We start from the raw sequence: 13,370 nt of genomic DNA on the forward strand, positions 1-13,370 counted from the left end.
ACAGTTCAATTTACATATTTACCTTGTCCTGAGGTACAAAAACAGGAAGTCATCTCCACCTACCTGTTGGTGCAGTTGTTATCATTATCTGTACTGAGTGCTGCTCAGGAGAGCTCAGGAGGGTGATATTCACTGTATACTGGGTTGCCGGGTACAAATCCAAACACACTTCCAGAACTCGTTCCTTCGTTGTGAGGTTAAAAGATGTTCCGTGATAAAAGTTATCCAGATACCATCTTTGACCCAGAACTTTAAACTGCCATGAGATTAAAAGAAAGCGCTGCATTAAATTTTCTGTTGTCTTGCAGATGTCTAGACTATAAGCAAAATGGAGACAAAGCAAGAAAGTTTCATTTATCTTTACCTATTGAGAATTATTTTTAATACTACACTGAACTAAACTGGGAATGTACTTACTAGAGTTATTTTACCTTACCCATTGAATTTCTCTCTCAACCAGGTATAAGACTATGACTAAATTGCGTAACAGACAGACTAATCTTGGATGAATAAATACATTGCAGAATAATAAAATCTCTTGATGCCCACTCAAGTGAAAAGGACTGGACTAGAGCTGTTGGGCAAAAGTCTTTTGCTTTCTTTTCACTGTAAGGAATCCATAGATGAGCTTCACAGTCCACAGTACTTAAACTTTTTCAGGACTACCCCAGATTTTGCAGTAACTGTACAATGGGACTTCAGCTGTTCCTTCCCATTAGAGCTCTAGCGAAAAGCTTTTCATCCACAGAGTCATTCACCACACGTACTGCTAACCAATCACACTTGACTCACCGCCACTCAAGCAGCAGATACAGAGAGTTACAGGGGAAGATCCCAGAAGTCAGATGATTGGCCCTGGATCAACCAGTGCATTTTATCTGGTGGAGACCATGGGTTGAGTGTTGGCATTGATGCCAGTATTCCTGGCTCTCCTACCCTTCACCCCTCCCCATCCCTGTCAATCACTCTCTTACTCATCAGTCTTCCAGGTCATTTAAGACCTTGACCCATGGTTCATAAGGATTCCTTTCTCCCCCAACTCCTTGAATTCTCCTAAATAACTTAAGTGTCCTCATAGATTAGCCATCAAAATGTGGCCTCAGAGTTCCTTGAACTTGATGCTATGAACTTCCTCCACTCCACTTCAGTCACCTCAGAGCTGCTCCCCCAAGATCTCACAGAACCCTTCTGGACCATTACTGGTGACATATAACTTGTGCTCATGTGTGTTTTGACAATAAGTATATTGTCTTGTGCAAATTGCTTTGGAATGTTTACTTTTTTCCTTTGGACTTAAGACTGATTCACATATTACATAAATTAATCTTTGTCTAACACATTAAAAACAATCTTGAAAAAACTTTACTTTTCAAGGGCTGGGGTTGTGGCTCAGCGGTAGAGCGCTCAACTAGCACATGTGGAGCACTGGGTTCATTCCTCAGAACCACATAGAAATAAAGGTATTGTGTCCAACTACAATTAAAACAAAATATTTTTTAAAAAATTTTTACTCTTCAGTCACTTTGATAAAAGTCATTTATTTTCCTAACCAAGTAGTTGGTTAATGGTCCCAGTCCATTCATTCAATAAACTTTGCTTTCTCAACTGATTTGAAAAGAAAAAAAATCACCTTCATCCTATACTAAGTTATTTGGGTACTGGAATATATTTCTAGGTTCAGGGTTCTTTCTAATGTGGAAATTTGAATGTTTCACTTGCCATTTTAAAATTCTTTACATAGATATCAAAATAAAATTCAAATACAGAAGCACAGCATACAGGGCTTCTCACATGGGGCTGCTGCTTAGACTCATTTCTTCTTACTGCCCTTTGCTTTCTCTATTACCCAATATCCTACTCGACTCACCACAGCACCCTCTTCACCCTCACCCCAGTTCTTGTAACTGTCTGATTCCTGTTCATTTTTTATGACTCAGCATAGCCTTTGCTTCTTGCTAAAATATTTTTCCTAGAGACACACGTGTGCGTACACACACACACACACAGATATCTCCCACTTCATTCTTTATTTCTTTATCAAAGTCCTCATTATACCATGATGTAGTTGCCTGTTTATTTACATATTTGTTTGAATTGGAACTTCTAGGTCCTAATAGATGATATTCTTGGAGTAATCATGATAGAATAAATACTTAACTTTAACTTAATACTTACTGCTCTCTGCCAGATGATTTGCTAGTCACTAAAAATGATAGAAAAGTAGAGCTTAATTCCTGTCTGAATCAACTTATAATCTGACTTATGTTGTTAAAAAAAATAAAGTTAAATGAGGTCCAATAATCATGCAACGAGTTCCTTAAATATCCTTGTCCAAATATGAATTTGATAGTAAAATAACCTGTAATTTTTAAATGCAATAAAATAAAATATGAGTGTGAAATATTCAGGCAGGGGAAATAATAAGTCACTAAATACAGTGTCTTTCTTTCAATTCAGTCCCTCACATCCATCTCATATCCATCTCTAAAAAGAAAAAGCACAAACTGTCTAAAACTGGATCACCACTTGGAGATCACCCACATTTTTAAGACCATTCTTTGACAGATAGCATAAGAGATCTTCTTACTTGGTACATTCTTTCTGATCCAACTTTCCTAGAATGCCTGTTCAATTTCAAACAAGTTTCATTAAATACTGAAATATTGAAAATTCCATCATCTTCTAAGAGATCATCTTCTAAAAGACAAGAGAGAACACAGGGAAAGGTTGCATCATTTTAGCAAAACATATCATGGCTAAGGACAGGTGAGACTCCCAACACCTTCAGAGAGCTGGGAGGGCGTATAAAACCAGGAAGGCCATTCACTCCGGCATCAGCATGCTTAGCTTCAAGTCCTGGCTCTACAACTTCCTAGTTGTATGAAAAGCCAAGTCCCTGAACCCTTCTGAACCTGTTTCTCATTGGTGAAATCTGATAATCCAGCTTGCTTTGTTATATCATAGGCTGTTGAGAGAATCAAATGAAATATTTAAATATCACTGTAAATTAATAAAGCTGTGCCCTTTTTAGAAAGTTAATTGGATCACTTGGATACTCCAGAGTAAAATGTCATGAAGATAAGCAGACAAGTAAGTAGCCAGAAAGTCTGAGAATGAGGAAAACGGTGAATAAAAATCAAAGATCCTGGATTCAAAGTCTCAGGGCAGGTGCTTTTCAACCTAGGAAATGACCAGCGTAGATAACCTGACAGGAAGTACTTGTTCTCAGAGAAGTCGGTCTATGAAGAGCTACTCAGCTGAGTTCCCCCAAAGGCCATAAAATAATCAGAAGGCAGACTTGTTTCAACCATTGTACAGAAAAAGTCATTTCATCCCTCTGGCAATTGAATCCATTCCTGCAATGTATTATTTTATTAATGTAGTAAAAAAAAAAAATACAGGTTTCTTATAACAAACTAAAGAACTCACAGAGAGTCCAGGAGTAACATGGTAATTTTTAAGGAAAAGCAAATTTCCTAGTACACAAGTCTCTATATTTTCTGTCAATGAGAAAAATATGCTTGTTTTTTTGTTTTGTTTTGTTTTTTAATTTTTGTTTTATGGTTCTGGGGATCAAACCCAGGGCCTCACCAGAACTTCATCGCCATCCCCCAAGAAAAAGCTGAAATGTCTATCAGGCAGAAACTATCTTATAGCTACCTTTAATATGTATTTTTCACATGGGGAATCTCTGCCACCTAAAGAGGTATCAATGATAACAATAAGTTATCCTAGTCAAAATAGGGACTGTCCACAATATTTTCAATATCACTAACAGACTCAGCAAAAGGCAATCAGCTGAGAGAAAATATTCCTGACTATTATTGAAAAATGTATAAATTTGGTTATGAGAAAGAATTTGAAGACCTATCATCAATGCGCTTCCTTACCTTCCCAACTTTTCTTTTAAAAATTTCATAAGGACATCAGAGAAAAAATAGCCACATGGATGCATATGATTTTGAAGAATACCAGATGTATATATGAAAGAAATATAAGTTTGTACGTAAAAAATACCACATAAAGTCTGTGCACAAACAGTACGTAAGCAGTTCTGTCTGCAGAGCTCCCACTCAGGATGATGCTCACATTATACAGCCACTACAGTCTGAATTCAGGGGAAGATGGAAGCATGAAGAAAGGTTTCCATTTCCCACACCCACTCCTAACAGATATGACTGAGAATAAGTAAAAATGGGTCAAAATTTGCATTCAAGTTGGGAAGAAAGGCCAGTCGTAGGCAGTCAGGGCAAAAAAAAAAAAAAAAAAAGTACATAAACTACTATTATTATTGCTAGTAATAATTTCTTAGCACACTGGAGATCAGTAACAAGGGAGAAATTCCAAGCAGAGCCCTGGGGACCTGCAGGTTCCACGGACAGAAAGCCTGGGTTGACAAAAGAGGTGGGCCTTCTTCCTGCCTCAGTGATTACAGCTCCATAATGAAGCCAGGCAATGCGGAGCTGGCCCAAGGCCAACAGCTTACCAATTAAGACAGCAAATTGCCCAGATTAAAGCTCAGGCTGTGGGCTTTCATGCTGCTGCTCCCCAAAGGAGGCTGGCTCACCCAGCCAACAGTGAATTCTCCAGGAGGAGATCCGAGATAAGCACATTAATATTGTCCAGGAAAAGGTGAGATCAAAAGGAATGCCATCCATCTTATTATGAGGGAAATATCAGACCTAGACAGAACTTTCATCTTCCCCAGACAAGTAATCTAGAAGCCACTCCCCCTGCAAAAAAAAATTTTAAATGGTGGGGGTACTATGAAATGATTCTACTGAGGACAGGGAAGGAGGGGAAATCATGTTTAGGGGGCAAAGAGTGGACATACTTCTGGGGGAAAAAAAATAAGGAAAGTGATGATAAAATTAGGCAGCAACCATTTTGTACTTTCCATTAAAACATTTAAAAATGGGGGCTGGGGATGTGGCTCAAGCGGTAGAGCGCTCGCCTGGCATGCGTGCGGCCCGGGTTCAATCCTCAGCACCACATACAAAGATGTTGTATCCACCGAAAACTAAGAAATAAATATTTAAAAAAAAAAAAAAAAAGAATGATCAAGGTCCTGGGTTCAGACTCCAGTACTAAAAAAAAAAAAAAAAAAAAAAATTTAAAATGGATTTCAACAAGAGAAAAGGATGACACAGAAAAAGAATGTGACAGCAGAGGAAAAACTAGTTGAAAGAGGCAGAAATAAAAGGGGAACAAGATAAGACCAAGAAAAAAAAAGAGGAAATGAAAGTGCGACATCAGAATTCAAAGTACATTAGAAATGGCAATGATGAGAAATGCCAATCTATAAATGCACTGAGTATACAAATGTAGAGAGAAAACAAGCTTGCTGCATATTCCCGGAAGGCAGAGGAAAAACAACAGACCTTACAAAGGAGGAAACGGGAAACCAACGTGGACAGACAGAAATTCCACAGTTAACTGGAAAAGCTAAAAACAAAACTTTTAAAAAACAAAAACTATAATCAGAAATTTAATGAAAGAAAATGTTCCTAGTATATGGATAAACCAAAATAAAGATTAAAAAATCTTACAGGGTAGTAGGAAAACTCAGTTAAAAAAAAAAAAATGAACATTTATGTCCCCCACAGACTAACATTTCATGAGGAAAGAGATTCCTGTCTCTTCCCTATGAAACTCCTAGTGCCTACAAAATAAGTAGTCAATAAACACTTACCAGGTGCATGCATAAACAATTAATGTCTTGAATTTTACTGCTAATGTACTGCTAATTATGATATCCAAACTGAAAATCAGATTGCTTACATAGGATTAAAAAAACAAGAGAGAGAGACTGGGGATGTCGCTCAGTAGCAGAGCTCATGCTTAGCATGTACAAGGCCCTGGGTTTCATCCTTAGCACCAGGAAAAATAAAAAGCTCCCTTTTCAAAGCTTTAAATTCCCCAAGCCAATGTGAACTGCTTTCAGAATTCTGAAAACAAAGGTTTATGTCTGGAGAATTTTATCTTCAATTAGGCCTTATTCACATTCAAAGGCAACAACAACAACAACAACAAAAAAAAAACATTCTCAGATAATTATGGGCTCTAAAAGTATCCTATTCCCTCAGTGAGGAAAAGACAAAAATCACCGTTCAGATAGATATATAAAAATAGAGGAAAAATACAAAAAAGTGGCATTAAAAGATTGGTAGTAAGCACTAAAACTATTGAAACACATACCTAGGGCCTGGGATTGTGGCTCAGAGGTAGAGCCCTCTCCTAGCACGGGCAAGGCCCTGGGTTCATTCACCATATAAAAATAAATAAATGAAGATATTGTGTCCAACTACAACTAAAAAATAAATATTAAAAAAAAACCCACACACCTAAGCTTAGATAACTGCTGTAAGTATTGCTATAAGTCAATATAGACTAAGAAGCTGAAAATAAAATGCCATATTGACCAAAAAAATAATTACAACAAAAGGGAGAGGGGAAGAAATAAAAGCAAACAGAGAGGCGGACTTCCCTGTCTCCTTCAGGGAGAAGTTAATAATATTTTCAGTCTTAACATTAGTAATCAGAAATATGCACCCAATTAGGGTTTTCTTAAAAGTGTGGTCAATTGTAAAGTAGAAGCAAAATCTGTACTACCTGACTCATTGAAAAAGAAATTTGTGTAGCAAAAAAGAAAACAAGACATAAAAAGGTAGCCTTAAAAAAGAAAATAATAATAAGATGATAGAAGAAAAAGAAATCAGGTCACAAGTAACAATAATTCGAATTAATTGATCGACTCAAAAACAAAAGCTTTTCTGGAAAGGTTCCCAGCATGTGCTAACTCCTAGAGTTCACCTGTATCAATGTGATCTATGAGCCATTTGCTACTAGTGAAAGAATGTGTAATTAAGGTAGGTCACAAACACAAATATCATAACATCAATATGTGTGCAACAAATCAATTAGAATCTCTAAGAGAAATTGAGAAAAAATGACCGTGTAAGAAAAAAACAAAAACAGAAGTCCTGAATAACCTTTTTAATAAAGTTGACTTAAAACTAGATCATACTCCACCCTCCACTCTATCAATCAGCAACTACTGAAATGACAAAACTTGGCCAAATAGTGAGGCCCAAGAAAATGTCAATCAATCCCCCAAAACATATCAAAATGTAATAAAACTAGAAATTAACAATGAAGTGTAAAAATTAAAAAAGGAAAAAACTACCACTTGTATGACATAATTATAATTAATTCTTCAATCAAAGGAGAAAAATCAAAATAGCAATTATATAATGCTTTGAAAGTAAGGGTAAAGAGAATATATATTAACATTCTCATAAATAATTCTTCAACCAAAAGGAAAATCAGAATAACAATTACATCAAGCTTTGAAAGTAAGGATAAACAGAATATGAATCAATGCCTCAGGGATTCTTCGAAAGCTCAAATCCAGAAAGAAAAAAAAAACATTAAGGACTTTTATCATCAAATAGGAAAGAATGGGGGTAAATTGAATTATGTATTCAACTCAAGAATTTAGAAATAGAACAATATAATCAACTTAAGGGAAGCATGGAGATGAAAATAATCAAGGTAAGAGAAATTAACAAGTTTGAAAAGGAAAAGACAATTTTAAAACCCAAGAGTTCATTCTTCCAGAAAAGAAAAGTATAACAAGACAACCCAAGAAAATCAACTTTTAAAGAGAGAGAAAAAAATTAAGAATCAGTGTAACCTGGAATTATGTAACCTATAGCCCCAAAGGAGTTGTAAACAAATATTCCATATGCCATTCTTCCAATATATTTAAAAATCTCTACCAAATGAACTTTTTTTGGGGGGGGGCGGTAACTGGGGATTGAACTAGGGGTGCTTAATCACTAAGTCACATCCCCAGTCTTTTTGTTTTTAATATTTTAGTTGTAGATGGACATATTACCTTTATTTTTTTATTTTTTTATTTTCACGTGGTGCTGAGGATCAAAACCTCATACTTGCAAGGCAAGTGCTCTACCACTGAGCTACAATCCCAGCCCCAGCCCCAGAACTTTTTATATTTTTATTTTGAGACAGGGTCTCACTACATTGCTTATGGTCTCACTAAATTAATTACAACCTCGCTGAAGTGCTAAGACTGGCTTGGAACTCACGATCCTCCTGTCTCGACCTCCGGAGGCACTGGGATTACAGGCATGCGCCACCGCGCCCAGCCCAAATGGACATTTTGAAAGAAAATTTAAATTATGGAAATGGACTCAAGAAAATCTAGGAAACATAAACTGACCAAAAATCTTGGGGAAAACTGACAAAGTTGTCAAAGAAACATTTTCTTAACGAGGTGAAACTTTTATGAGCAAACGTGTCCAACTTTAACCAAAGGGAATCAAACAATGAAATGTGCAGGACTGAAGGGCAGAGAATGACAAATTTATAGAACAGACATAAACAGAGAAAGATGGGAAACGTGGAATGACGATAGAGATGTACCTTGCTCCCAGCTGGGATGCCCCAGTATAAATGCTAATTCTCACTAGATGAACTTGCAAATTTAATCCAATTCCATTTAAAATTTCAGACAGAGAAAAGCAGTCCAAAGACATTAAATAACTCAGCTATAATTGTGCTTGTTCTTCAATGGTTGCAGAGTTAAGATGCAAAATCAGGTCTATCTGACCCCAAAAACCATGTTTTCCCCGGTGAAAGTCACTTGAAGAGGTAATCAGATATTTGTAAACAAGCTGACTGAACAGCCAACTGGTATTCTGACTCACAGTGACAGGTAAGTTTCAAGTCCTGTGATGACCTTTTAAAGACATCCCTGTAAATCCATAGGAGTTCATTAATTTTGTAGTTTCTCTAGGTGCATATTAATTTTATGATATCTTTCCTATTATTTACTTAAAAAGAAATTATTTTATTTTATTTCTCTATAGATGCTGAGAGGTCTAGCTTATGTGATTTCATAGTTGCTTTTACATTATTTAGGTTGACAGACTTTCAATGTCACCTCCCAGTACCTAGCAATATCTGAGGGTTGAGGTAGTTTTTTCTAAATGAGTTTGTAGGGATTGATTGATTGATTGATTTTACAGTAGAATGCATTTTGACATATTGTACCCAAATGGAGCATAGCTTCTTATTCCGAGGTAGATTTTCTTAAGTGGGACATCAAACAGCTAGTTAACTCCCCCAAAATAATAAATGATACCAATGGTTTCTCAAGGTATGTGTATAAACCTGTCTTAATATTAAGAATTCTATTTTTTTAAAAAAAGCTTACTGTAATTGTCACAATGCTGTTTTTAAAAAATCCATGTGACAAGTATGCGCAGTGAAGTTTATATTCACTTCTGAAAGCTCCCTTTGGTCTACTCCTCTCTTCTGCTAACAGTGACATCTTATCGCTGCCTTCACTTTTCAACTCTGTAGAAACTGAATAGGAATCTTCCTACTAGACCTGCTATGGTTCTGACTCCTGAAGTAACTATACACACACACACACACACACACACACACACACATCTCAGAAAACCAACAGAAACTCTCCTGCCCAGTACATGCTAAAGCACATTCCCAGCATCCTACACTTAGCATTTTTCTAGAGGAAATGAGACTTCGCCTCCACCTACCAGCTGTCTGGAAACCAAGGATGGCAGGCACAGAGAGCCTGGGAGGGGCTGTGGAAATGCTCACGGTGTAGTTGGTGCCTTGGTACAGGTCAAGGCACGTTTCTGGGGTCCTGCTGTCTGTAGTCAAGTTGACTATCTCCTCATGAACTGATCCCACAGGGTCCAGCCGTTGCCCTTTTATGTGTATCTTTGAGAGAGAGGAAAAGACAAGAGACCCCACTAGGACGCTGGTCTGATCAACTAAGACTCAAGCAGGGAGGACAAATGGCATCCTCGGCCATCAGGTCTCTGATGATGAGGTCCGATCAGCCCAGTAATCAATAAACCCTAAGAAGCAACATAAATGAGGAATCTGTCTAGGGAGTGCCATGCTGCCTGCAAATAATCACTGGTAAAGGGAGGAAGTCACAAGCCCAGGGCCACTGGCTGCATTCTGTCACCAACTCAGCAGATGTTTCCAGGCTTGCTCTGGGGAGAGAACCCGAGTGCTTGGAAACAGCAATAAGGATGACACCAACTATAAAAGCAGCCCCCATGTTTACATCCTGTTGAATGACAAACAGATTAAACCCAAAGTACAAAATAACAAAACAATCGAGATATCTTAAAAATTCCAGTAACCTTTTAAAAATGGCAATGGGATTGGAAAGCAATTAGACTGAGATGTTCTTACAGAACCAAGTCCTTCTGAGTCATATTTCCCTGGGTTACCGTTCCTGCCCCAGTAGGAAAATGATCATTTAACTTACCAAGTACACGATCTCTGAGTTTACTCTTCCTGAGCTCGTTTGCCACCTCACACAAGTGTTATTAAACACTGACACTTCATTAATCTCTGTGGGCTTTTCTAGAATAGAAAAAGAGAGTCAACTCAAAAAATGCATCAACAGACTTCAGGAAAATCCTAGTGGTGGACAGTTGATCCGTCCAGCTGGTGTCTCTGCCCATCACCATTCAGGCTCTGACTCTGATCCCGTATCAGTGACCTAAGCCGCCCCAGACTGGTCACCCAACTTCTCTTCATCAGGAATGAGTCTGGCCCAGGAGAAGATTCCTGCTTGAGGATGGAGAAGAGTTCCCACCTGCGATTAGTCCCACGGGCCACTGGATGCCACTGGCGTTCCACTCAGGTAGGATGGAGCAAGGCCTAGAGCTATCCTGACCGGAATCTCCCCTACACCTGCACAGGTCAGATCCAAGTCCACTTGCTCGTCCCAACTGAGTGGTGGAACCATTCACAAGGGGGCAATGTCAGTCATCACCGATCCTTAGGAGCAGCTTGGGGTGAACTAAAATGAATTCTACACAAGTTTCTGGCTACTCCTGGGACTCCTTCAACTGGAGCTAAGTAATCCTGGTCGATTAAGAAGCCATGATTTCTTCGGGTTCTGCTTCTCTTAAGTACTCTGAACCTATTCCATCTAACAATTCTGGTAATGTGGGGAAACATTAGGGATTTGATTCTCTGAGGGAACAGTTTCCAGTGGACCAGGTCAACCAATGACCTAGGAAGTAGTTCGGATGGGGGTCAAGGGGCATCCAAACGTTCATTTCTTTAAAATCAAAGTTCCTGAAGAGAAGCAAAACCATCACTACTGTACATGATGTCATCTTTCTTATACAGAGAGAACCCTAAGGACTGGACTGTCCTTAGGCAGAACCATAAGGCAACCTTACCGTTGGCTCTCCTTCTTACCCTCCCTTCTGAGTCTTGGTCTACACTCTTGGATCCTTGAGCTGCATTTCCAATTACATAATAAATATCAGCCCTCTACCTCTGGCTTTGTTTTCCAGGAAACTAAGGCAAGATCCCAATCATGAAGAGTGAGAAAGGTAAATTCTTCATTCAAAAAAAATTAACCCCTCAACTCGGCTTTTATTCCTTCCTTCTACTAAATTTCTTCTCAGGCTCCAAGTGGGAAAGAAAGCCTGAACCTCTGGCATGCATAGGGTCAATTCATTTTCCCCATACTCATAACCAGTGCCCAGTGTGGATTGCCCGAGTCTAGTGATCTCTCTGCTCATTAACTATTTTATATCTCTACTGAATAATTCCATCCCATACTACCTGGATTCTATGCTCTACACTACCTGTTCTTGGGTAAATGAGAATAAATGGAGTCTGAGAGAGATGATAACAGGCAAACTCCTACAGAGATACCAAAGGATCACCTATGGTTGTTAGAGTTTGGTTCTGGAACATCTCCCAAAGACTCATGTATCTTGGCTTGGTCCCCAGCTGGTGGCACTATTGGGAGGTGGTGGAAACTTCAGAACATGGGGCCTAGTTAGAGGTCATAGGATGTGGCCTTGAAGAATTTATTTTGTTCCCAGACCCTTCCTTTCTCTGCCCGCCCCAACCTCTCTTTTATCCCCCTCCCACTCTCTCCCCTCCGACTTACTGGCCCACCATGAGATGAGCAAGTTTGCTTCACCATGCTCTCCTTCATGCTTACAGCCTTACCACAGGCTCCCCCCAAACAGCAAAGTCACATGATCATGGATTGAAGCCTCTAAAACTATGAACCTAAATAAACCTTTCTTTAAGTTGATTTTCTCAGGTGTTTTGTCACAGTGACAGAAAGCTGACTAATAGCTGTCTAAAGAATTCCTGGGTCTCTACATATCCCCAAAACACAGATTATGTAAAATAAAAAAAAAATATTCCAGTTATGGAGATGGGTAATGTAAGGATACGATGACCTTGTCAGTTCACCTCCGTGGGTAACATAAAGATCATGTTGGCACCAGTCTTTTGTCAGCCTGAACAAGCCCTAAATGTTCCTGGCTCCTTCCTCTCTGCTGCCCTTCAAAACCCCAGAGCCCTAAACTTTAACTGTGCTTCCTCAAAACCCTCTAATGCTAATCACCACCTGATCTAGAAGGAAAAGAAAGTATCTCACCCCTCACCTTCTCTCTGAGTTGCCAGGAAAGCAAATTTCCTTCTCACTTTGGGTCCCTCGGTCACTCACACAGAGATAAGGAATTTTCTTCCTTGTCCTTCCTTTTTGTTCATTCATTATGACAACTGAAGATGACATCTCACAGACGCCATCTGCCTCCACCTGTGCCACACTCTGCACAGACGGGACCCAGATATCATCGTAGAGATGTCAGATACCTCATCCTAAGGAGCAGTTTAACAAAATCGGATGGAGTTTCTCTTCAGGCATCTATAAATCGGTTGGAAACACCTCTTGACAAACATGTCAGATACTAAACCTCTATATTAATGTTCCCCTTTTAAAAGAGAACCCTTGAGGATATTTGCCCTTATTCCTATAGTACTAATAAAAACATTCCTGGAAGTCTCCTTTGGAACTGCCTCTAGGGCTCTTCATTCACTATTCACCACTAACAAAATGGCCACCAAATGTGCAGCATCCTACCATGCCAACCACCGGACTGTGAACAATGACCTAAACACTAGTCCTTCCCTTGAGGATCACAGTGCCTCATGGAGGAAGAAAACACAAAAGTAGGTAAGTTGCAACTCAGAAGTATTATTACAAAGCTGCACACAAGGAACACAGGCGTCGAGAAAAAGGAAATCAACTCTCAGTGGAGGACCTGGGAGACGAGCTTCCTGGTACTCATGACCCTAATGAGAAGATGGAATAGCAAGTCTGAAGCCTGGGACAGCAAAAGGGCATGGCATATTCAGAGTGAGAAAGGGAAGTCACATCACTGAGGAGGAGGAAAGATGGGAAGGGAGGCTGCCCAGGGAGCACAGGATCACTCTGGGAAGACGTTGCTTGCCAAGTTAAGTACAGACTCACT

General features: G+C 39.0%; 1 protein-coding gene across 8 annotated transcripts in view; it reads right to left on the reverse strand.

Moving 5' to 3' along the window:
- Susd1 (sushi domain containing 1) overlaps positions 1 to 13,370 on the reverse strand; it is a 117,064-nt gene that overhangs the window by 54,799 nt on the left and 48,895 nt on the right. For 7 of the 8 annotated variants that reach the window (XM_078047958.1, XM_078047960.1, XM_078047956.1 and 4 more), the window contains 4 exons: positions 10,340 to 10,437; positions 9,591 to 9,777; positions 2,588 to 2,697; positions 64 to 256 (listed from right to left, as the gene is read on the reverse strand). In XM_078047958.1, coding sequence (XP_077904084.1) covers positions 64 to 256; positions 2,588 to 2,697; positions 9,591 to 9,777; positions 10,340 to 10,437 — 588 coding nt within the window. The remainder of the gene's footprint in view (positions 1 to 63; positions 257 to 2,587; positions 2,698 to 9,590; positions 9,778 to 10,339; positions 10,438 to 13,370) is intronic. The other variant, XM_078047959.1, reaches the window with a different exon arrangement.

Source organism: Ictidomys tridecemlineatus, chromosome 4, assembly GCF_052094955.1.
Source record: "Ictidomys tridecemlineatus isolate mIctTri1 chromosome 4, mIctTri1.hap1, whole genome shotgun sequence".
Taxonomy (NCBI): domain Eukaryota; kingdom Metazoa; phylum Chordata; class Mammalia; order Rodentia; family Sciuridae; genus Ictidomys; species Ictidomys tridecemlineatus.